We start from the raw sequence: 21,812 nt of genomic DNA on the forward strand, positions 1-21,812 counted from the left end.
ATAAACACAAGAAAAGCTCAAATCATACATGTACACCCTGATGGATTATTGCAAAGTGAGCACCTCTGGGCAACCACTACCAAGATGAAGAGATGGGACCTTCCAGGTTCCACAACACCCTCACACATACCCCGTCCCACACACTCCTCCCTTCTTCCTCCCCAGAGGTTACCATTACGAAGGAGGAAGAATCATTTCGTGTTTTGACAGAACAGCCAGATGTTATGTCAAATAGTCCTGGAAACTTGTCAGAAAAGAATTGCTATATGGTAGAAAGAGTCTCCAGGCTTGGAATCAGACAGACCTTGATGTGACTTTGAACAACATCTGTGGTCCTTACTTTATTTACCCACAAATAGGGGGAAAAAATGATGCCTGGCTTATTGCTTTTGGAGTGAAGATGTTAGATAATGTATTAGTTGTTTGCCTGTTTGTTTTGCAAGTTGAATATTTTATTTTTCTGGGAAATATAGGAGGTGCAGTGTGGATGCCCTAAAACCTCTCATTAAAATGTACTTATATGAAACCATATGCCAAATATCATCCACCTTGCATGGCACTTGCTCTTTAGCTGGTCCCAAGAGTTGGGAGTTGACCCAAATGAGCCTGAGTAGCTCTTAGAATATTCCTGGGGACGGGGGGAGGGGGCGCTGGAAGCTGGGAACTGCTTGGAAACATTGAGTTCATCCATCACATGCCTGGAGTTTTTAAAGAGTTGCTGTTGTGCTCACAAATCTGAATATTTTATGCAACTAAATAATTTAAAACATGTGGACAACCTTGCTGCTTCTTCCCTCAGAGATGCCCCACCCTCTCTTGCTACTGGTACAGCCTTGAGAGTCATCAAGGGCAATGATGTGAGTTAGAAGCTCAGGAAAAGCCCAAGGGTTGGGTTCTTGCTGTGCCAGGCCTGACTGTGAGCTCTGGGAACATGAAGCACAGACAGGGGGCAGTGTTTGCCCAGATGCTAGTGAATCAGGACAAAGGAACTTATGTTTAAGAGCTGTAACTCACGCCCAACCAGTGCAGCTCAGTGTTTGAGCGTCAACCTATGAACCTAGAGATCACAATTTAATTCCTGGTCAGGGCCCATGCCAGGTTTCGGACTCAGTCCCCAGACGGGCGTGTAGGGGAGGCAGCCGATCAATGATTCCTTCTCACCATTGATATTTCTATCTCTCCCCCCTTCCTCTCTGAAATCAATGAAAATATTTTTTAAATAGAACTCTAACTCACTATCACCAGTGCTACAATAAGTCACCTCCGTAGCATTTCAGAAAGACCAGCACCCCGGTGGGCGGCGGGGGAGGGGTGGCAGAAAGATGTGGCCTGTCCATCCATTCATCCATTCATGTTGGGGGGGGGGGGAGGGAAAGAATTATTGATGAGATAAGAACTGACAGTGTCTGTCCTACACGCGCTTTCCATTCCCTCTGACTCTGCTCTAACAAGTCCTGTCGGTGAGTGGGAAAGGCAAGCAGGTCATCTCTACTTCTCTCCCTCCTCTCTTACATTTGTCCTTCACTTCCCTCTTGTACTGCTCACCTTGTGATTTCTGCATCCATCAGGAGTCAATGTGCCTCATCTAGTCCTTCAGAAAACCTGTATCGAGCATTTCCAAAGTGTAAGAAACTATGCTGGGCATCATAAGAGAACACACACACCAAAAAAAAAAAATAACAATAAAAAATGGCTCTCATTCGAACCAGGGATTGAGCCTGAAATCTAGGCATGTGCCCTGACTTGGAATGGAACCAGCAACCTTTCAGCACATGAAACAACTCATCCAGTGGAGTCACCCCAGCCAGGGCAAGTGGTGGGTGTTTTTTTTTAAAGAAAAAATACATGTAACCAAAATGAGAGCAGTGTCTCCACTTGTTGCCACATCTCCATCCTCAGCTCAGCAACAAACAAGAAAGCCCAGAAAAGTGAGCGGCTCCACTCCCTGTAGAAGGTTTCCGGCAGCTTGTCTGCCTCTTGCTGGAAAGCTGGGAGACTCAGATAAATAGATGAAGTGCAGGTTACATCACTGGTGACGGCTGGCTTGTGGGTCCTGCCCAGACCCCAGGGCAGGCAGCTGGCATGGGGAGTGGCGCTGGCTGGTCCTCCTGGACAGTCTGAGCAGTAAAGGATGGTGACTCAGACCAACCCCCCAACGTCATTTTCCACACTCTGCAGGCTTCCCCCTCTGCGCGCTCCCCTCTCGGGCAGAGTCCCTGGGACCTTTCGTGAGAAAGTTCCTGAAACACATGACTGTTGATGTGCTGATGTTTCCTCTTACAAGCTGCTCTGGGGAAGGGCTCTGACTTCCTCCATTTTCAGGGCAGGAAACCCAGCTTGGCTGGAGGTAAACAGTCAGAGGTGAGCACCCGGCAGGGGAAGTGTTGAACGGACACTTGAAGTGGCTCTAAATTTACCCCAGCCTGCTCCCATCTCCACCTCCCCGCTCAGGCCAGAGAAGCCCTCCCTGGGGCCCACAGGGGAGGATGGAGGTGGCAGCTCCTCTGCTCACTTGCAGAGCACGCGGGCAATGCCCTTCCCAGCTGGGCGCAGCCTGGGTCCATCCTCCCAGGGGAAATAATGGTATAATTGTTGAAATAAGTGGAGCTCCAGAGTCCCCCTAGCAAGTGGTTCCTATTCCCTGACCTTGATGCCAATGTCTGCTCCCTCCTCTTATTTGCATTTCTGCTCATCAGGGACAGCTTTCCCCATCCAGGTGGGGATGTTGTTTAACAACATCTGCTTCCGCAAATGCCTTTACATGTCTTGTATAACTTGTATAATTTTAGGTGTCTTGAACCAAGTCATGTTTAAGTTCATATTTCTTCTTGCTTTCTGCACCTCTGGCCCTGGCTGCCATCAGTACACACACATACACACACACACACACACACACACACACACACACACTCACACACTCACACACACCTCCTCTCACAAGGTATAAGCAGGGCCAGTGATGACATGTTCTTGCTCTCGGTCCCTCCTTCTCTTTTGTTGTTAAGGGCCTTTTAAAGGCAAAGCAAACCCCAACTTAAACCATCTGAAGCAAAAAAGAAAATTCATTGGCTCATGCCGCTGAGAAGCCTGGGGGTGCTGCCCATTTGGATGTGGTGACTTGAGCAATGGCATGGGTATCACTCTCTGGGTCTCTCGACCTGGATCCAATGTTCATTGGACTGAAATGGGTCACATGTCCAGCCCTGAAGATGAGAGTGGAAGAGCTTGATTTCCAAGAGAAACGAGGTGGTGGTAGCTGTAGGTAGCCATGCAGCCACAGCAGCTGCTCCCAGGGTAATCACCGGGGAGGCTGGGTCCCAATATTTTTATGTCTTCAATGAGAAGTGACTGAAAAAGAAATAAACTTGTCATTCTTGCACCTCAACTGGGCTAGTTGTGTCTCACACATGGTGTCATTTAAGAATGAATAACCAGCCCTGGCCCGTGTGATTTAGTTGGTTGGGCATCGTCCGGTGCACCAAAGGGTTGCCGGGTTTGATTCCCAGTCCAGGCACTTGCCTGGGTTGCAGGCTTGATCCCCCGTGGGGGCATGCAGGAGGCAGCTGATCATGTTTCACTCTCACATCAATGTTTTTCTCTATCTCTTCCTCTCACTTCCCTCAAAAAAAAAAAAAAGACTTCATAATCAGACTTACATTATTAATAACTGGACTTTAGGCAATGAGCTGATGTCACCCTATAAAATTACTGACTTATTGGGGCCCTGGAGCCAGACCTCACCCTTTGGGTGAGAGCAGACTTTCCTGTAGAGGGAATAGATGACCCAACTTTCAACCACCCAAGAAAAGGATTGATGTGGGGACAGGGGACGAGGACACAGGAGGGGAGGCTCAGGCTAGAATGTAGGGTAAGCTCTTTCTCCTCTTTTTGGGACCAGGGTGAGCTGGTGAAGGTGCTGGGTTTTTCCAGTGGGTATAAGGCGTAAGCAGCCATGGTCACAGGAAGGCTGGAGAGAAGTGAGGGGGATGCCTGCCAAACAGGGCTGGCTTCGTGGGTGTCACTCAGGGCCCCACGTTTAGCAGGGCCTCATGACTGGTTTAACACTCTGGGGTCACCATGTTGAAAGTCTTGATAACTTTTGTACAAAGACGTCATGAAATTCTAGCACAGCCCTGGCAACAACCTCAGCCTGGCCCAGGACAAACACCGGAGTCCGTGCCGGGGGGGTGGGGGAGCACACTCGGTCACCATGCAGATTCAAGACTCTGCCTCCGGAGCTGCTCAGATGCCCCTGCAAAGGAGGCTTGATGCACTGAGTCACCCGTAATTGGGTCTTAGGAGCTGAGCAACATTATCCCCTGGGGATTTGGCTCCATCAAAACCCAACTGCAGAATTACAGCCCCAGGGAAGCAAGCCAAGATGTACTGACATCAGGGCTGCTCGGGGCAGAACCTCCTTCACTTTACCATCACCTGCTCTCACATCTGCTCTCATGTCTCATTGTATTTTAAGATAAAATACTTCTCTCCCAGTTCTGCTTTCACTTGCCATGAGCCAGACAGCAAGATGTTTCCATGGGAGGACACTGGGTCTCTGGGCTTCGTTCTTCTGCTTCTGTGGCTTGTTATCATTAGTCCTGCAAAGGCTGTGTGAAATTTGAAATGAGGACATCATCTGAACTTTGCAACTCCTTCCAGTGCTTTTCAAATGAAAAACCAGTCACCAGGTCCTTCAACGACACAGACCCGATCGGGCATTGGGGCGGGGGGAGAAAAATATTAAAATAAGAAGAGCAGCACAGACTTGTCAGGTTAGTACAGAATAGCCTGGCCCGCATGGCTCAGTGGTTGAGCATCAACCTATGAACCAGGAGGTTATGGTTTGATTCCTGGTCAAGGCACATGCCCGGGTTGCGGGCTTGATCCCCAGTGTGGAGCGTATAGGAGGCAGCCGATCAGTGAGTCTCTCTCATCATTGATGTTTCTATCCCTCTCTTCCTCTCCCTTCTTCTCTGAAATCAATAAAAATATTTTTAAAAAAAGAATACCACAGAATGCAGACCAGCTCATCTGATGACTTTACCCATTAGTATGAAGGTGAGAACAGTGGGCCAAGGGCTGCGATGGACTGCTAGAGCTACCTATGCAGCCATATTCCTCTTTGGAAGAAAAAAAAAAAAGGCACATAATGAGCTGTGTGGCTTCAGTGGTATTTGTAATGTTCCATTTCTTCAGCACTATCCTTCATAACATGTATATACTTTATATACGTATGTAGTATGCATCAGGTATTTTATAACGTAAAATGAAAAATTAATAAGCTAATAAATGGTAGGATTGGGGCCATCTGGGTTGGTGGCACAGAAGATAGGAAGGTGGCAGGAAGGGATGGAGGAGACCTCAGAGACTCGCCAGGTGGGATTTTCCCTCGGGGACCTGCAGGGAACACAAAGAAGACTCTCTTCCGCTCTGCTAAGAGCAGATTTTCTACCGCACGAGGGTTCAGCATGTACCTTGTCTGTTCCTGAGCCTTAGAAACGGAGTCTTACCCATTCCTTAATTCTGAAACTATGCTCAGAGGTTCTTCGGCAAAACCAATGAGTCAGTCACCCTGCCTTGATGCAAGAACCCCGCACCCTCAGGGCAAGGGCCATGTGAGTTTGAGATCACTGTGGGGAAGGGCTTGTGCTGGGCAGGGGGAATCTGGCATTGGGCCATAGGGCCCTCATGACTGACAGCCTGAGTCAGCATCCAGACAACCAGGGTTACGAAAGGTAGTGAAGGGAATGCTAGACTACACCAGCTGGGACGTACTGGAGGGGATCATGTCCAGAGAACAGTATGAATGAGATCAATGGCTGCCAATCCCGAATCTATATGTGAGTGCCTGCCCTTGACAAAGTATCCATCCCTTGGGAGGAGATTAGGTGCACACAACGTAAGTCCACATGGCACAAAGTCACCAACTATCTTTTCTTGGGAAACACTGACGGCTATTCTGACTTGGGGTCCTCAAATGTCCTTTCTCTTATGAAATTATGTTCATAACAGATGGTTCAGGGGAAACTTTCTTAACCAATCCCACTCTTACTAGTTCAACCAACACCCTTTAGGCTCTTGGTGAAACATACTGACTTGGTCCCTGTGGCAAAGGGTAGATTCTTCTGTTCTCCCCCCTTGAGGTGAGCGTTTAACAAGAGTCAACTGTGTTCGGGCCCAAACTTGCTTAAGCCTGTCGTGTGCAGTAATCATAATGGTGTGATTTAATGCCTGCAGCCATAAGCTAATCAACAAGGAGTATCAACAGAAAGGATACCAATGAAAAAGAGTGTAAGCAAAAAGAGAACTGTTATTTCTACAAAAACTAAATGGAATGCTTTGGAAAGACTCGATAAAAACACGTCATTTTTTTTTTTTTTAACGCGGTCAAATTAGGAATGAGTGAGAGAACTGTGAAATATTCTGAGTAAAAACAGGAAAATGAGACAGGGTTTTGCAATCCGATTGCTTCACAACTGTCTAACGCGTCTTGCTCCACGTTAAACAAACTGGAAGTTCATGCCGAACTGGCCCCTGAAAAGAAAGGCAAAGGAATGGCTCAGGTCTACAGCAAAATACTAGCGAATTGCTGCACACTCAGATATTTGGAGTCAAGACAAAGCATTTAGAGAAAGAATACCTCTTTCATGATTCCCTGATTTAACCGACTCTTTCAATGAACTGATCAATTGCCAATTCCAATCACATTGGCGAAAAACACACCTACTTGGTAAAATAAAAGGCCGGATCAGTCCCTCGGGTTCTAAAAAATTGTTGATTACGTGAAATCAACTTAGTCCAGCAGCCTGGCCCTCCCAAGGCTAAACGGCTGCTGGTTTTTGTTTGTTTGTTTGTTGTTTTAATTTCTTTATTGATTAAGGTATTACATATGTGTCCTCATCCCTCCATTAACCCCCCAACCCCCTTCCCACTCATGCCCTCACCCCCCTGGTATTCGTGTCCATTGGTTAGGCTTATATGCATGCATACAAGTCCTTTGGTTGATCTCTCCCCCTTACCCCCACCCTCCCCTATCTTCCCTCTGAGGTTTGACAGTCTGATGGATGCTTCTCTGTCTCTGGATATCCAACACTTGTCTTCATCGTGCATTTTGAAGGTTACCAGTCCAGTATACCTGTCTCTGTCAACTGACTCTCAGAAAGGCTCAGTCTTCTGAAAGCACATCATTCTCAAAAGAAGACTGTCCAAACCCTACAGCTTTGACAAAGTAGAATCTTTAAATATTAATAATTCAAAAGCCAGAGGAGGGAAGCCCAAGGAGCATTAGACAGGCTGTGACTAATGAGGCACTCTGCCAGAGCTGAGTGGTTAGATACCTTGGACTTTGCCCTCACAGAAATGCGCTTTCCTGGAAACCGTACCGCAAAACAGCAAATGCCACCGTCCCTCACATCAGAAGAACCATGTCTGGACTCCCTTGCAGTAAAGGTGCTAGACCGCACCCAAAATCTGCCTTAAAGTATTCGTGGAGCAGCCGGATATGGCTGAGACAACACTGAGATGCCGATCTATAAACATTACGAAACAACTTCCTTTCGTACCTCTTGCATATGTCTGCTTCCCTTCCCCCCGGGCCCTGGCCACTGCCAGACCACGGTCTAAACTCCAGTTCTGGCTTGAACAAATTGGACTGGCTTCGAGGTCGATTCCTGCAGTCAGGTCAACCTAAAGCACCCAGATGCTTCCCAGGAGGACCACAGCCAGCAGTCTGCTCCGTGCCCTGTAGAACAGACTGGATAGCTTTCCCGAATGCCATGGGCTAGTCAACCCCGACTCTGAGGACATGAAGAGGTCCCTTTAACGACAGCCCCCAATCCAGCAATATATCTGGTAGGCAGCTTTATAAAAGCTTGAATAAAGCAATTGAAAGTTATCACAGTGGATGTCTTTCTTTTAAAAAACTATAATTTTATTGACTTCAGAGAGGAAGGGAGAGGGAGAGAAAGACAGAAACATGAATGGTGAGAGAGAACCATTGATCAGATGCCTCCTGCACACCCCATACCGGGGATCAGGGAATCGAACCGTGACCTCCTGGTTCATAGGTCAATGCTCAACAATGAGCCACGCCAGCCGGGCATGGATCTGTCTGTCTAAGCTGGTTTATTTTCCCTCAGCTCAGCCAGGCTGCCAGAAGCTTCCATTCCCAGCCCATATCCACGGTCCAGAGAAAGGCAGAAGCAACCAGAGTCCTCCAGTCAAATTAAACTGAGCTACATTCTAGTCTCCTCGGTGTTTCTCGATTTATGTCAGGAGATTCATGGCAGGAATCCTCACTAGTTACCAGGAAAGATGAACTCACTACTGTCCGACAAACCCAGGCACTTGTGGGTTCTGCTTGGTGCTGGCTGCTTAAAAACTCAGCGGGAAAACCACGTTATACGCAGAAGTTAAAATGGCACAGCGGTGCCCTGGCCCAAGGCTTTCTATTTTGACTTTTGTTTTTCTGTTTTGACTCACTCTGATTTTGCTCAGCGTTGACCTTTTCCATTTAAAGATCTCTCTGTCGGCACTTCCTGTTCTGTGTAAGTCCTAAAACGGCCGGGGTCACACAGTCTCTCTCTGACCCCAGCAGCATAAATGACCAGCCCAAGAATACGTAAGCTTGTCAGGGCTCTGCAAATTCCCCACCATCGTAAAGCTCTTGCCATGCTAGGGAATTCCCCCGGGAGTGAGAGCAGAATCATGCTGGGATGGCCAACGACCTCCCCAGACCCCTTGGGTGTCCACAGCTGTGAGAAGTGAGGCCAGCCCCAGGACCCACTGATAATGGCCCGCTAAACACTTCTAGGCCCCCTCACCCCGAACCTAAGGCAACCAATTGATGTGTTTCTCCCACATCGATGATTTCTCTATCTTTATCTCTTCCTCCCTTCCACTCTCTCTAAGAAAATCAATGGAAAAAATATATATCCTCAGGTGAGGATTAACAAGCCTTATTATGTTCCAAGGACAGCAGGAAGGCCCCTGGGGATGAAGGGCAGTGAGGGGCAGGAGAGTTGGCAGAGACAGGGTCATAGGGGCAGGCCTCATGGGTCCTGGTGGCCTCATAGGCTGTGGAAGAAGCCACCGCGGGTGATAAGCAGGGAGTGAGCAGGTCTGGCTGCTGCGAGAATGGACACAGATGGAAAGAGGGACTCCAGCCAGGGGACTGGATGGTAGCTTGGACGAGGCTGGTCACCATGGAGACAATGGGATTGGGACAGGATTCAGGACATGCTCTGGAAAGAGGGCTACCGGGACTCTAGAAAAATCATGGTGAGTCCAGAGTTTGTAAATATTCACTAACTATCCCTGTGTGAATGTATATGCCTGTGCGCGCGCGCGCACACACACACACACACACACACACACACACACACACACTCTATCCTCCCTAGACCCACACTGCAGGGTAATGGCCCAGACTCTGGAGGCAAAATGCCCGAGTTCAAATTCCAACTCATCCGCTTGCTGGTGAAAAAACTCAGTAAGTCACTAACCCTCTCTGGACCTCGACTCTTCATCTGTAAAATGGGGCAGTAATGGAGGCACCCTGTTGTGAGGATTGAATGCGTTACTATAGGTGTTACTATAGAGTGTTTAGGAAAGAGTGCCTACCACAATAGGGTATTTGTTTCCAATGTTGCTTAATCCATTACCTCTGATTTAGTGGCTCAAAGAATACATGTACATTTATTCTCCTATAGTTCTGGAGGCCAGAAGTTCCAAATCCCTTCCACTGGGTTTAGGTGAGGGTCTCCGCGAGGCTGGCTCCTTCTGATGGATCCAGTCCTTGACTTTTGCAGCTTCTAGAGGCGACAGCTTTCCTTGGCTCCTGGCTGCATCATTCCAACTTCTGCTTCCGTCATCACAGCACCTTCTCTTGTGACCTTCTTGCCTCCCTTTTGTAAGGAGGACCCTTGTGATTCTAGTTAGGGCCTGCCAGGATAATGCAGAATAATCTCCCCATCTCCAAATCCTTCATTTCATTACATCTGCCCAGCCCCAATGGCCACAGAAGCTAACGCTCACAGGTTCTGGAGATTAGTACATCCATAGCTTTGGGAGCTGTTATTCAACCCACCGCACACGGCAGCAATAAATAAAGGTTCGTTACTATTATTGTCATGATCATCGTTATTCCTCCCTCAGCTGCCACAGACCATAGCCCTAGCCTCTGGGAGAGGAAGGAATATGGAGAGACTCCTTTCTATCTCCCAGAAACCCCCTGAGACCAGGCTTGGAGCCCAGTTCCAGGCTGGGGGTGATGAGAGGACTGGGAGCAGAAAGCAGACGAGATAGGAAGGTGCTGACAGGCCTCATGTGGGGTCGGACAGGGGGTCCTCAGCACAGCTAAGGCTTCCTGATGGCGCTGTATTCGATGAGCTCCTCCTGGCTCCTGCTGGAAAGGGGGGTGGTGAGGTCCTGCGTGTTGATGTAGATTGAGTCCTGATCCAAGTTGTCCAGAGACAGAGCCGCATAGGAAATGTCTGTCTCCAGAAAGGGGGCCTGTAACAAAGACACACGCAGGTCAGGGAGGCTGCGGAGGTGGGGGGAGGGGGTGTGCTCATGGATGAGATGAGGAGGCCTCCCTGAGGCTGGGGGACACGCCCCTCAGGAACTCTGAAATCTCCCACCTCCCTCCTCCCTGCAGGGCACCCTGAGCTCCAGCCACAGCAGAGACTCTCCCTCAACTCCAGGCCAGGTTCTGCGTGTGCTCCCAGGTCACTGGGCCAGTCTGGGTCTCCACTGACCAGGCTCCCAGTCCCCCATGTGGAGACCTGATATGGAGACACTTCCGAAGGCTAAGCGCCTGGCAGAGCTCAGCAGGCAAGTCTTTCAATGGCTGTGATTTTGCCCAGCACCCACCCTCCTCTGTGCCCACAGGGGCGGGAGAAAGTCCATCCTCAAAGCAGGGATGATGTATCCAAGGCCCACAGCAGCCCCACCAAGTACCCACCATGGTGATGTACTCCACCTCCCCCGGGTCGTCCTGGGCAGAGGAGGAGGGCTGTGGGGGGGCCCTCTTCCTGGCGGAGCTGGGCGAGGCTCCTGTCTGCTTCAGGTTCAGGTTGGCATAGCAGACGTTGTCCTCCGGGGGCTGGAGCACCTGGGAGAGGAAGCCCGGGTTCCTCTTCCGCAGAAGGACACCAGCCCCTCTGCTGCTCTGGCCCCCCCTCCCCCAGCTTCCCGTGCAGCCCCCACCTCCCAGTCTCCTTTGCCTTCCCCCTCCCAGCCCTCCACTCCTCTGGCTGTTTCCTGCTCCCCCTCCATCCACCCTGGCCTTGCAGCTGGGAGGATCTGGACACTTGGGCACATGGTCTGCCTGATACCTTTGGACCTCGGGGCCCCTGGGAGATGGAAAATGAGGGAAAGTGCTGGTCTGACCTCAGGGACTCTCTTACCTGCTCTGGGGATATCCCAGCAGCTAAAAGACAAAAACAGTCAGATTTTTAGTTTCAAAACTCTAGATACTATGGAGCACAAGTGTACCTATAACGTGAGCCACGGACAAACCACTCGGGAGAAAATGTGATGAACAGAGCCAGGCTCCCTCCTCCCAGATTATAAGATCCCCCAGGCTGGGGGAAGGGAGGAGGGCTGGAGAGGACCCCATGAAAGAGAGTGCAGGTCCCAGTGGGCTCTGAGAAGGGGGGGGGGTGCCCTTATGTGAGGATGTGGAAGGGGAGCCAGACAGGAGAAGGGTTTGTTTGAGGCTACATCCCCTGTTGGATGATGTTGGCTTGTGAGTGAATGGCTGGGGTGGAGGAGGAGCAAAAGTAGGAATCGCAACCAACCTTTTTAAATAAAACCCAGAGGACTCTGTGTGTGACGTATATGCAAGCATGCATGTGTGTTTGCATGTGTATAATATCTGTGTGCGCATGTGTGTTAACTGTGTGTTAACTGTGTGTTCATGTGTGTGCGTGCACTTTGTTATGTGTGTGCACATTCCTTGCATATGTGTGAGTTTCTCCCTACCTCTGTGTCAGCTCAGTACTTCCTTGGCAACCATATGAATTTCACTGAAGTGTCTGGGTTCCCAAAATGGGCCTATGGTCAGGCCGCTTCTGCCACCAAGAGTCAAGGCAGGAAACAGAGAAGGAGGTGGTGGGTCAAAGAGAAGAGAAGAGCAAGGAGGAGTGTGCAAGGCAGACAGCTAATGCCAGCGCCTCCTGGGCTCAGCTACCCGTGGCCTTCGGGAAAACACCCCTTCCAAACCCCATAGGCAATCCCTTGGACCAATGGCGCCTGGATGACCATCCCAGCCATTGACCCACTCACTTCCACCCAGCCCAGCCCCAGCCAGGCACTCTCACCTTTCTTCTGTCGCTTCACCACTCTCCACACCAACAGTGAGGCTGCCACCAAGAGAAGCAGCAACAGAGTAAGGAAGAGGGGCAGGAGGATGGACAGCTTCAGGGAGGCGCCACTGGAAACAACAGAAGAACCTGTGAACCCTGCTCGCCTCCTGCCTTTGGGCCTTCTCCCACCCACCCGGTAGCAGACAGGGCCACACACCTTCTGGCTTGCCGTTTCCAGCCTGGGAACCCCCACTCCTGGGCGCCCTCAAAAATGGTTGTTGTTTTTAAATGAGAGGAGGGTTCCACAAGGCAGTTTCAATGGGTCTAGAAGCCTAAGAGAAGTGGTATGACAACAGGCACCGGCAAGGTCTCCCTGCTTCCTCACTGGTCCTCTGACCTGGTTGCATAGTGTCCCCCACCCCACAATTCATGTCACTCAGCACCTGGGAAGATGACCTATTTGGAAATAAGATCTTTGCAGATGTGATCAAGGTGATGTCATACTGGATTAGGGTGGGCCTAGCCCAATGACTAGTGTCCTTATAAAAGGAAAATTTGGGCAACAGGGACACAGTCACAGAGACCATGTGACAACAGGGGCAGAGATTGGAGTGATTCAGCCACAGGCCAAGGAGTGCCAAGGACTGCCGGCCACCAACAGCCAAGACAGAGGCATGGGACAGGTTTTACCTTTGAGCCCCAAGGAGCCAACCCTATCAACACCTTGACTTCAGATTATGGGCCTCCTGGGCTGGAAGAATAAACTTGTCTTGTGGTAAGCCACCCAGTTTGTGCCATTTCATTATGGCAGCCACAGGAGACTCATACATCCTCCAACACACACACACACACACACACACACACACACACCACACACACCACACTACAGTTCATCATCAGCACAGCAGCCAGGGAATGCTTTTAACCAAAGTTCCAGCACCTCCCTCCTGTGCTTAAAATCCCATAACAGCCCCATTTCAATCCAAGAAAATGGCCAAGGCTGACATTGGCCTCCACCCCTCACTCTCCTCATTTCTTACTCTTCTCACCCTTGCTTGCTCTTCTGGGAGGAAATGCCTGGGGTTCTTATAATAAGAAGAAGATACTGGGACACAGACACACACAAAGGGGAAACCATGGGAAGACACAGGGAGAGGACGGCCGTCTACAAGCCCAGGACCGAGGCCTCAGAAGGAACCAACCCTGCAACACCTCGACTGAGACTTCTGGCCTCCAGATCTTGATAAAGTTGTTTAAGCTGATGCTGCTTTGTGATGGCAGCCCGAGCTGATGTATTAAGGATTATCTCCTACTCATCACTATTTACAGAAATTTGTAAGATAAGCTCATCAATTAATTACTTAATTAACTCTATTTGGTACATTAATTATCTCTCGGTTGTAAGTGCCTGGAGCGCAGATAGACAGCTTGATTGTTCTGTTCGTCTTCCTATCCCCCTGTGTTCCCTAAATCGGTGCTAGACATGAGCGGGGCTCAATAGCTACTTGTTGAATAAATGAATGTGTTATCCCTGAGCAAAAGCCCTAACTAGTACTTACGCCTGGCTTTGACTCATAAAATGAGAAACTCCTTGCTATTACTTATTTTTTTTTTAATATATTTTATTGATCTTTTACAGAGAGGAAGAGAGAGGGATAGAGAGTTAGAAACATCGATGAGAGAGAAACATCGATCAGCTGCCTCCTGCACACCCCCCACTGGGGACGTGCCCGCAACCAAGGTACATGCCCTTGACCGGAATCGAACCTGGGACCCTTGAGTCCGCAGGCCGACGCTCTATCCACTGAGCCAAACCGGTTTTGGCGCTATTACTTATTAAAAGCAGTCTGGTAGAAAGAAACTCTCCAAAGAGAAGTCTAATGGGCAAGGGGACTAAGGAGTCCTTGGTGTGGAAAGACTGAGGATGGGAATGTGCATAGTCGTCAGCAGAGTCAAAGTACAAACAGAATAACACACAGGAAAGTCCTCCGTGAGCTGCCAGGGGCTCTAGAGACACGAAGGACTATCAGGATCACTGCTGTTGCCATAACAGTAACTGGGGAAACAGGGTTTCCCCAGGCCCTTTCCTGTTCTCACAGAATTTGGACCAGGGGGCACTGTAGCCCCATGACCCCGTGCCCATACAGGCAGTCAGGACAGAGGCTGCCATACCCTCTGCCCTGACTGCCTGCTCCTCCATCTCCCACACTCTGAGCTCCATCGGGGACGCTCCATGTCTGTGTGACCAGAGCTCAACACAGTCCCGGCCAAGGAGAATTTAACCCTGTGGAAATGGGATGGATGTGTGAATGAACCAACAACCTCCAAATTGCACTGAGCTCCAGGATGCAGGATGGGGGGGCGGGGTGGGGCTCACCAAGGACACTGTGTGGTCTGAGAGCAAGTGGGAGGGCCCCTGGCATCCTGGCTGGGACGTGGGACTACAAAGGGTCCCACACTGGAGAAGTCTGGGACAAGTGGGCTACAGGGAACTGCAGCATCCAAGCTGACTTACCTGTCATCAGAGTGGTGGCTGGTCACATTCAGGAAGCCTGTGGTGTCTTCTGGGGTGTCTGGTACTGTGAGCGCGTTAGCAGTGGAGGTGATGGTGGGGGTGGGGGTCGGCACTGTAGTTGTTGCTTGTCATACAGGACAGGTTACATTCCACTCTCCTGCTATCCCACCCGCAGCCCTGCACGTAGCTCAGGGCTGGGAAGGAATGTGGGCTGCCCTGGCCTGCAGAGCCTGTGGCAGGGCCATGGGAAGGGGCCTCCAGCTGGACCACTCATGCCTCCTTGGCTGTAGGAGACCTGGGCACAGGTCCAAGGGATCATTACACAGGCCCTGGAAGGCTCAGGGGGCCCAGGATTGCCTCAGGTCAATGGCAGCTGGAGTTCAGCTAAACTTGAAACACTCCCGCTGTTTATGGCAGGGCCTCCGCCGATACCTCCCCCATCTTACTTATCCAGCAAGGACAAGAGCAGAATGGGGACGTGCCAGGTAACTAACATACCCAAGAGCTATGACCTCTAAGGTCAGGGCCAGCCCTGAGCAAAATCACGATGTTCAGGAAGAGCCTTTCCTTTGGACAAGTTATTAAGTTTCTGTGATGGGGTAGCTCCTTCTCAGGATCCTTCTTGAGATCCCGTGAGACAAGGAACATGCTGCACTTGGCAGCTATCCAGGCCTCCCGGGTTCCAGGTGTGGTGGGGGCGCTCTGAGTGTGTTCCCTCCCGGCCATAAGTGCGCTGTGAGCTGGTGCTGGCTGTCCGAGGATCGGCAGGAGCAGAGCCCAACAGATACACTTGTTCACACCCAGATGCTCCCAGGAGCGTCTATTCTAGAAGGTCTTAGGAAGAGAGCGTCTCTGAGCCCAGATGCATCAATGGTGCATGATGGGATTTCAGGTGCCCAGAATGCAACTGTTTGGCTGTGGAGACCTTTCCAGACCTCAGGAGTGAACCACAGCACCCCACCTGTGCTGGGCCTCCTTCCCCGTGAGACCAGATATGGACAAGGGGTAGGAACAGCAGCTATGAGCCCGGGCCTCAACCTTCAGGAAGAACAGGGACACAGGGTACCAGAGGTGCCAGGGAAATCTTGGCAGGAACTGGTTCCCACAGAAGAGGCTTCCTTCAGCCCATGAACTAAAACTGGGGCCATCACAATGGTCTCTATGGGCAATAGTCTTAGGTACTGAGCTGTGCAGAGAAAAAATGTGCCCAGAAAGGCTTGATCCCATCCTGGGGAGGTCCTGGGAGCCCCCAAGAGCATCTAAGAGAAGCCCTGAGCCTCCCAACCCAAGTGAGCATCCAGGGTTCCCTGAGACCTCAGGACCAACCCCCCGCTGTGGCAGTTCATCTGAGTGAGTTCAGTCACTGGAGAGGGACCTCAGGGACCAGGGCAGAGCAGGCCCTGAAGAGACACAGACACACATGCACATACTCTTACCTGGGTCAATGGTCACTTTAACAGGGAAGCCAGGGTCAGTTCCAGTTCTCTCAATCCCACACCAGTAAGTGTCTGTATCTTCTGGCCTGAGCTCCTTCATGGTCACAGTGAACGTGTGGTTTGTCTGATCGTCCCTGATGGACACACGCTCCTTCACCCCAAATGCTGATTCATTGGTTTGAACAAGGATCTTGCAGCTTCGCAAATCAGCCCCTCGACACCACCACTTCAGGTGGGTCTCCCAATATGGGTCATAGCGACATTGCACGGTCAACAATCCCCGCTCCAGACCTCTCACTGCTTCTGGACCCGTGATGTCAACCGATGAGCCTGGAAAACACAAATCCATGTACCTGTCACCTTACCCCCACGTCCCCACCCCGAGACCAGGGCCACAGCCTTCTGCACTGTGAGCAGCTCCAACAAGTCCAAGGCCTGATGAGTGGGACAGAGTTAAGGAAGGAAATCACCTGCCACAACACAGACCTTTGTCCTTCAAAGTGCCATTGGCTCAGAGCCACCTCAAAATCACCTCACAGCGCCACTGCAGAGCTCAAGGAAACAAAGGCATTGACTCTGAGCAATAATTACCTCCTATAATTCACTCCCTCCTGCTCCCCGTGGCCCGTAAATCTTTGTCCTTTTGCAGCATCTCTGTGTTAAGCTGGTCTCATGGGAAGGAAGTACCAGCGGACCCATTTCCACACAAGTGTGCTTGCTCCTGACCTGTGCTGATGGCCATGGAGGTCCAGCTGCTATGAACGTTCCTATACACTTTTTTGCTTGGATGTGTGTCTTCAATTCTCTTAGCTATATACCTAGGAATGGAATTGCTGGTTCACAGAGTAACTCTGTGGAACTCTTCGGGTAACTGTTAGAGTTTTTCCTAAGAATTTACTTTTGAATTCAGCTTTGGCTATGTTGTCTTAAGTTTTGATGTATAGTATTTTCATTTTTCTTAAAACTTAATAAGTCTTTGCCTGCCCGGTGTGGCTCAATGGTTGAATGTCAACCTATGACCCAGGAAGTCATGGTTCAATCCAAGTCATGGCACATGCCTGGTTTTGAGCTTGATTTCCAGTAGGGGGTGTGTAGGAGGCAGCTGATCAATGTTTTTCTCTCCCTCTTCCTTCCCCTCCGAAATCAATAAAAAGTATATTAAAAAAAAAAAGAGAAGAAGAAGAGTGCTTTAAAAAATTCCATCGTGTGGACAGACCACATTATATTTATTTATGCATCAGTTGATGCACATGTGAGTTTTTCCCACTGTAGGGCTATTAGAGATAATGTTGCCATGAACATTTGCATCCAACTTTTTACATGAACATATATATATATATATATATATATATTTTTTTTTTATTATTTTTTTATTTTTTTTACAGAGAGGAAGGGAGAGCGAGAGAGAGTTAGAAACATCGATGAGAGAGAAACATCGATCAACTGCCTCCTGCACGCCCCCCACTGGGGATGTGCCTGCAACCAAGGTACATGCTCTTGACCGGAATCGAACCTGGGACCCTTGAGTCCGCAGGCCGACACTCTAGCTAGCCACTGAGCCAAACCGGTCAGGGCTGAACATATATTTTCAATTCTCTTGGGTATTGAAATTGCTGGTGTAATTGCTGGGTTACATGATAACCACATGTTTAGAATTTTCAAGAATGTCAAATTGTTTTTCAAAGTGGCTACACCATTTTACATACCCATGAGCAATGTATGTCCTCTCTAGTGAATATTAAGAGTCTCAATAGTTCATTTCTATGAAAGTAGAAAGATTTGGTCTGGGGGTGGGGTAGTTAAAACAATCATATGGCTTCCTCTCCATTAGATACATTCACTCATTTAACTCATACTATTTGTCTCATCTGTACCTGGTATGGTTGTAAGTGCAACAAAACCCCTGCCCTCCTGAAGCTTATATGTAATCAGGGTGGGGGAACGGAGGAGACAAAAGGGAGAAAAATGATGCAAAAAATTGTTATTGTAATTAGGGTCATCAATGAAGGCCTCCATGAGAAGCAAAGACTTGAAAGATGTGAGGGACTGGAACCTGTGGCTCAAGAGAATAGCAGTGCAAAGGCCCTGAGGCAGGAGTTGCCTAACATTTTCAAAGAACTCTAAAAGTTCATTGTAGCTGAAGTGGGTTGAACCAGGGGGAGCAGAATAGAGAAGAGACCAGAGCAATGATGCGGTGGAAGAACTCAGATGTTGAGCACCTGGTAGCTCAGTAAGGAGCTGGATTTTTACTCCAAGTAGGATGGGAGGTCATTGGAAGGTTTTGACTAGAGGAGAGACAGAATCTGTCTTACATTGACAAAGGGTCATTATGGGATATGAGAGGAGATGAATGTCCCCAGGTTTTGTCTGAGCACCTAGAAGGATGGAGATTCCCAACACAAAGGTGGGACAGAAGGAAATTCAAGGGGGAGGGAGTGGTCAGGTCACACTTGAAATGTCAACATCTATTCAATGGGCAATTGGGTAGAAGATTCTGGAATCTAGGAAGATGTCCAGGGACTAGGAATACAGGATTGGGAGTCATCTGTATACAGATAGCATTTAAAGCCAAGAGAGGAGAGGAGATCAACAAGGGAGTGACTCCACAGAGAGAAGAAGCCCAAAGACCAAGCCCTGAAGCCTTCCAACATTTCAAGACAATCCCCTTAATTTTTAATCAAACCGGTGGTATCCATCAACTTCAAGTTCACTTCAACCCTCTGTCCCCCTCCTTTCCTCTTCACCCTACCAAGCTACCTCCTTGTGATTTTTCCAGTCCCTCGGCAACTTCTGCTACTTCCTTCTGCCTCAAAGACCTGGAATCACCTCCCCCTCCCTGTCTGCAAACCTTCCTACTTTCCTTCCCTTTAAACACCTTCCACCTTCACTCCTTTCCCAACGCCTCCCTGGCTTCTAACACAGTCTCGAAGGTCCAGGAGCAAGCATCACCAGCTCTCCTGAGCAGCCAGAGCTCCTCTGCTTTGACTGATGGGCCCCATCCAGCTGTCCATCTTGAACTATCAGCCCCCAGGGTGGGTAGGAATTACGCCTTTCTGCTGGGCTCATGTGAAAGCCATGCTGCATATTTCTTCATTGGCAACTGTAGCCACTGAAACTCTGGTGATGAGCTGAGTAGATGAACCACACAGGCTCATTGCTTGGAGGAAGTACTTAGAAATGGTGTCTACTTCTCAGCAGGACACCTTCTGGGCCCCTTTCTCCTGCTACCAGCCAGCTCCTCCTGCTGCCACCTCCTCCTGCCCATACGCTTTTCCCACAAGTTCAGACCCAGATCCCACTTACCTGGAACCCAAAAGAGGAGGGGAAAGAGCAGCAGCAGGTACATTTTCATCCTCGCACGGGTCCCCCTCAGTCGAGCCCCTCAGCAAGACCCAACTACAGGCTCGGCTCCTTCATCCTCCAACCCTTCTGCTTTTACTTACAGTCACTCTCACACTTCCGCCTCCAGCCACTTGCCATGCGTGAATAGAACTAAAAGAGGAAGTAGGTGTAATGGGCAAGATTTCATAGTTATTGTGAATAAGATTTTAAGTAATACCTCCCTGCCCAGAGCCACGAGGGTTCTCTAAAGAGAGAACTTGCAGTGCTGCTCCATCTTCTAGAAATTGCAGACACATGATCAGGCCGGTTCTTGCACAATCCTCTCAACTGGAGGTGGGAAACCCAGCTCCCAACAGAGAGCCAAGCATTGGACACAATGCCCTAAACCTGGAATTTCAGGTGTAGCCAGATTCTCAGGAGCCCAGAAGGTCAGGAGTTCAACCGGGTGAAGGAGGACTTGGGGCCAAAGTCAGAAAGTCAGGGGAGAGATTCTGGACCAGAGATTGGAATGAAGATCAGGCCGAGGGGCTATCAAAACCCAGCCTGCAGAGAAAGGGGCTCAAAGACAGGGCCCCTGCTGTCCAAGGGGCAAGGGGGCCTCTGTCCTGAGGACATCCCGGAAACTCACTGCTGTGCCCCAGCCCTCCAGGTAAGGGCCCATGGATATCAACCCCAGCCTGAATCTTCCAGAAACTTGTCAGTAACGCCAAGGGCTCCTTAATGAAGAAACTGGTTCATTGTGCTCGCTCTCTCTCTCTCTCTCTCTCAAAAGCAATCAATAAGTAATTTTTTACCCCACCCCTTATAAAACCTATCACTGTTGCTTCCTTTAAGACACATTCTGCAAGTCTTACTCTCTTTTTCCTGCAACTCGGTGCCCATACCCCAACTTCCTCCCTGACTGGGATCCCAGCAAGCCCTCAGGTGGGGCTCAGAATTTAGGAAAAATAGAGCCTTTCTCATATTTCGCTCCTGGAGCCACTTTTGCCATGTGCCACACACACCCTGTGACATCTTGAGGAGCCACTGAGTCCCTAGATGAGACCTACTGCCTACCTACCCTAATCAGGAACAAATAGGAGAGCAGGGGGGTTATTTGCACAGAAAAACACAGCAGCTGACTAGCCAGGGCTTTTCCAGGAAGTGGCCAGAACCGGCCTTTCACTTCACAAGATCATCTATCCATTCGGGGTGAGAGCCTGCTCAGCCTTGTGACCCCACTTCTCCGCAAGCACATCTTCTGCCAGGGTCTCTGAAAACAGGAGAGGGTTTAGTTTCTAGGGGAAATGACGGCCCTGAGAAACCAAGGGGGCAGGAGCTTTCCTTGCCTTTCTTGGGCGTGGGAGCAGGGAGTGAACGGCCTCGGAGCTGCTCAGGGCTCTGCCTGTGGCCTGGCCACTGATCCTGGGCCCTCCTTCCCCCACCCACCCGAGGAGGCTGCCCTTGGAGTCCAGAGCCAGGAGTTATTATCTGGTTGTCTCTGAGTGATGGCAAGACTGCACCTGTGTGCAAGAGTGTGTCTCTGTGTATCTGCCTACCCTCTGTCCATGTGTGCATCTGTGTGAATCTGTCTGTGTGTGGGTTTGTGTGTGTGCGCGCACATGTGTATGTGTGTTTACAAGGAGCCCACTGTCCCAGCCACAACCCCATCTCAGAAACCTACTTCACACTGCAGCTCCCGCCTCTCCTTGCTCCCTTCAGACCATCCTGGTGGGCGACAGTGGCGTGGGGAAGACATCTCTGCTGGTCCAGTTCGACCAGGGCAAGTTCATCCCCGGCTCCTTCTCGGCCACTGTGGGCATCGATTCACAGTAGTTGTTCCCAGCCCCCGGGGCCCCAGTTTGGCTCTGTCAGGGTCCCAGCAGGAAGCAGGTGGTCACTCGCGTTGGATCTTTCAAGGAGGTTTAATGAACAGACTATTGACCAAGGTGTAGGCAGGTGCTGGGAAACCAAGAGGGATGGTGCAGTGTTTTGAGGTTGTTACTGGGCTTCCATCCCCCACCCACTCCCCAGCCTAAGAAAGGTGAGAGGAGGGAACCATCACAGACCCAGGGACCAAGAGGGCTGCGTGCAGGGGGCTGGCGGGCAGGAGCTGTGACCATCAGTGGAGGAACGCAGCAAAGCCTAGTAACCCTCCCCCCACACTGCCCTCCTCCTGCTCTCCCCATATCCTATGGAGCTCCCATTGACGGCACACAACCGGAAGATGGA

The 21,812-nt window shown here is 50.1% G+C and overlaps 1 protein-coding gene and 1 long non-coding RNA gene across 2 annotated transcripts in view; both read right to left on the reverse strand.

Annotated features, from left to right (window-relative positions):
* The window catches only part of LOC103299427 (polymeric immunoglobulin receptor-like), an 81,920-nt gene that overhangs the window by 48,730 nt on the left and 11,378 nt on the right, over nt 1-21,812 (reverse strand). The window contains 1 exon segment of the mRNA XM_054709505.1: nt 16,260-16,589. Coding sequence (XP_054565480.1) covers nt 16,260-16,589 — 330 coding nt within the window.
* LOC129147438 (uncharacterized) lies at nt 6,293-9,872 on the reverse strand. Its single transcript, XR_008554794.1, has 2 exons — nt 9,663-9,872; nt 6,293-6,534 (listed from the first exon to the last, which is right to left on the reverse strand). It is a non-coding gene; the product is annotated as an uncharacterized LOC129147438 (long non-coding RNA).

This window comes from Eptesicus fuscus, chromosome 20, assembly GCF_027574615.1.
Source record: "Eptesicus fuscus isolate TK198812 chromosome 20, DD_ASM_mEF_20220401, whole genome shotgun sequence".
In the NCBI taxonomy this organism is placed as follows: domain Eukaryota; kingdom Metazoa; phylum Chordata; class Mammalia; order Chiroptera; family Vespertilionidae; genus Eptesicus; species Eptesicus fuscus.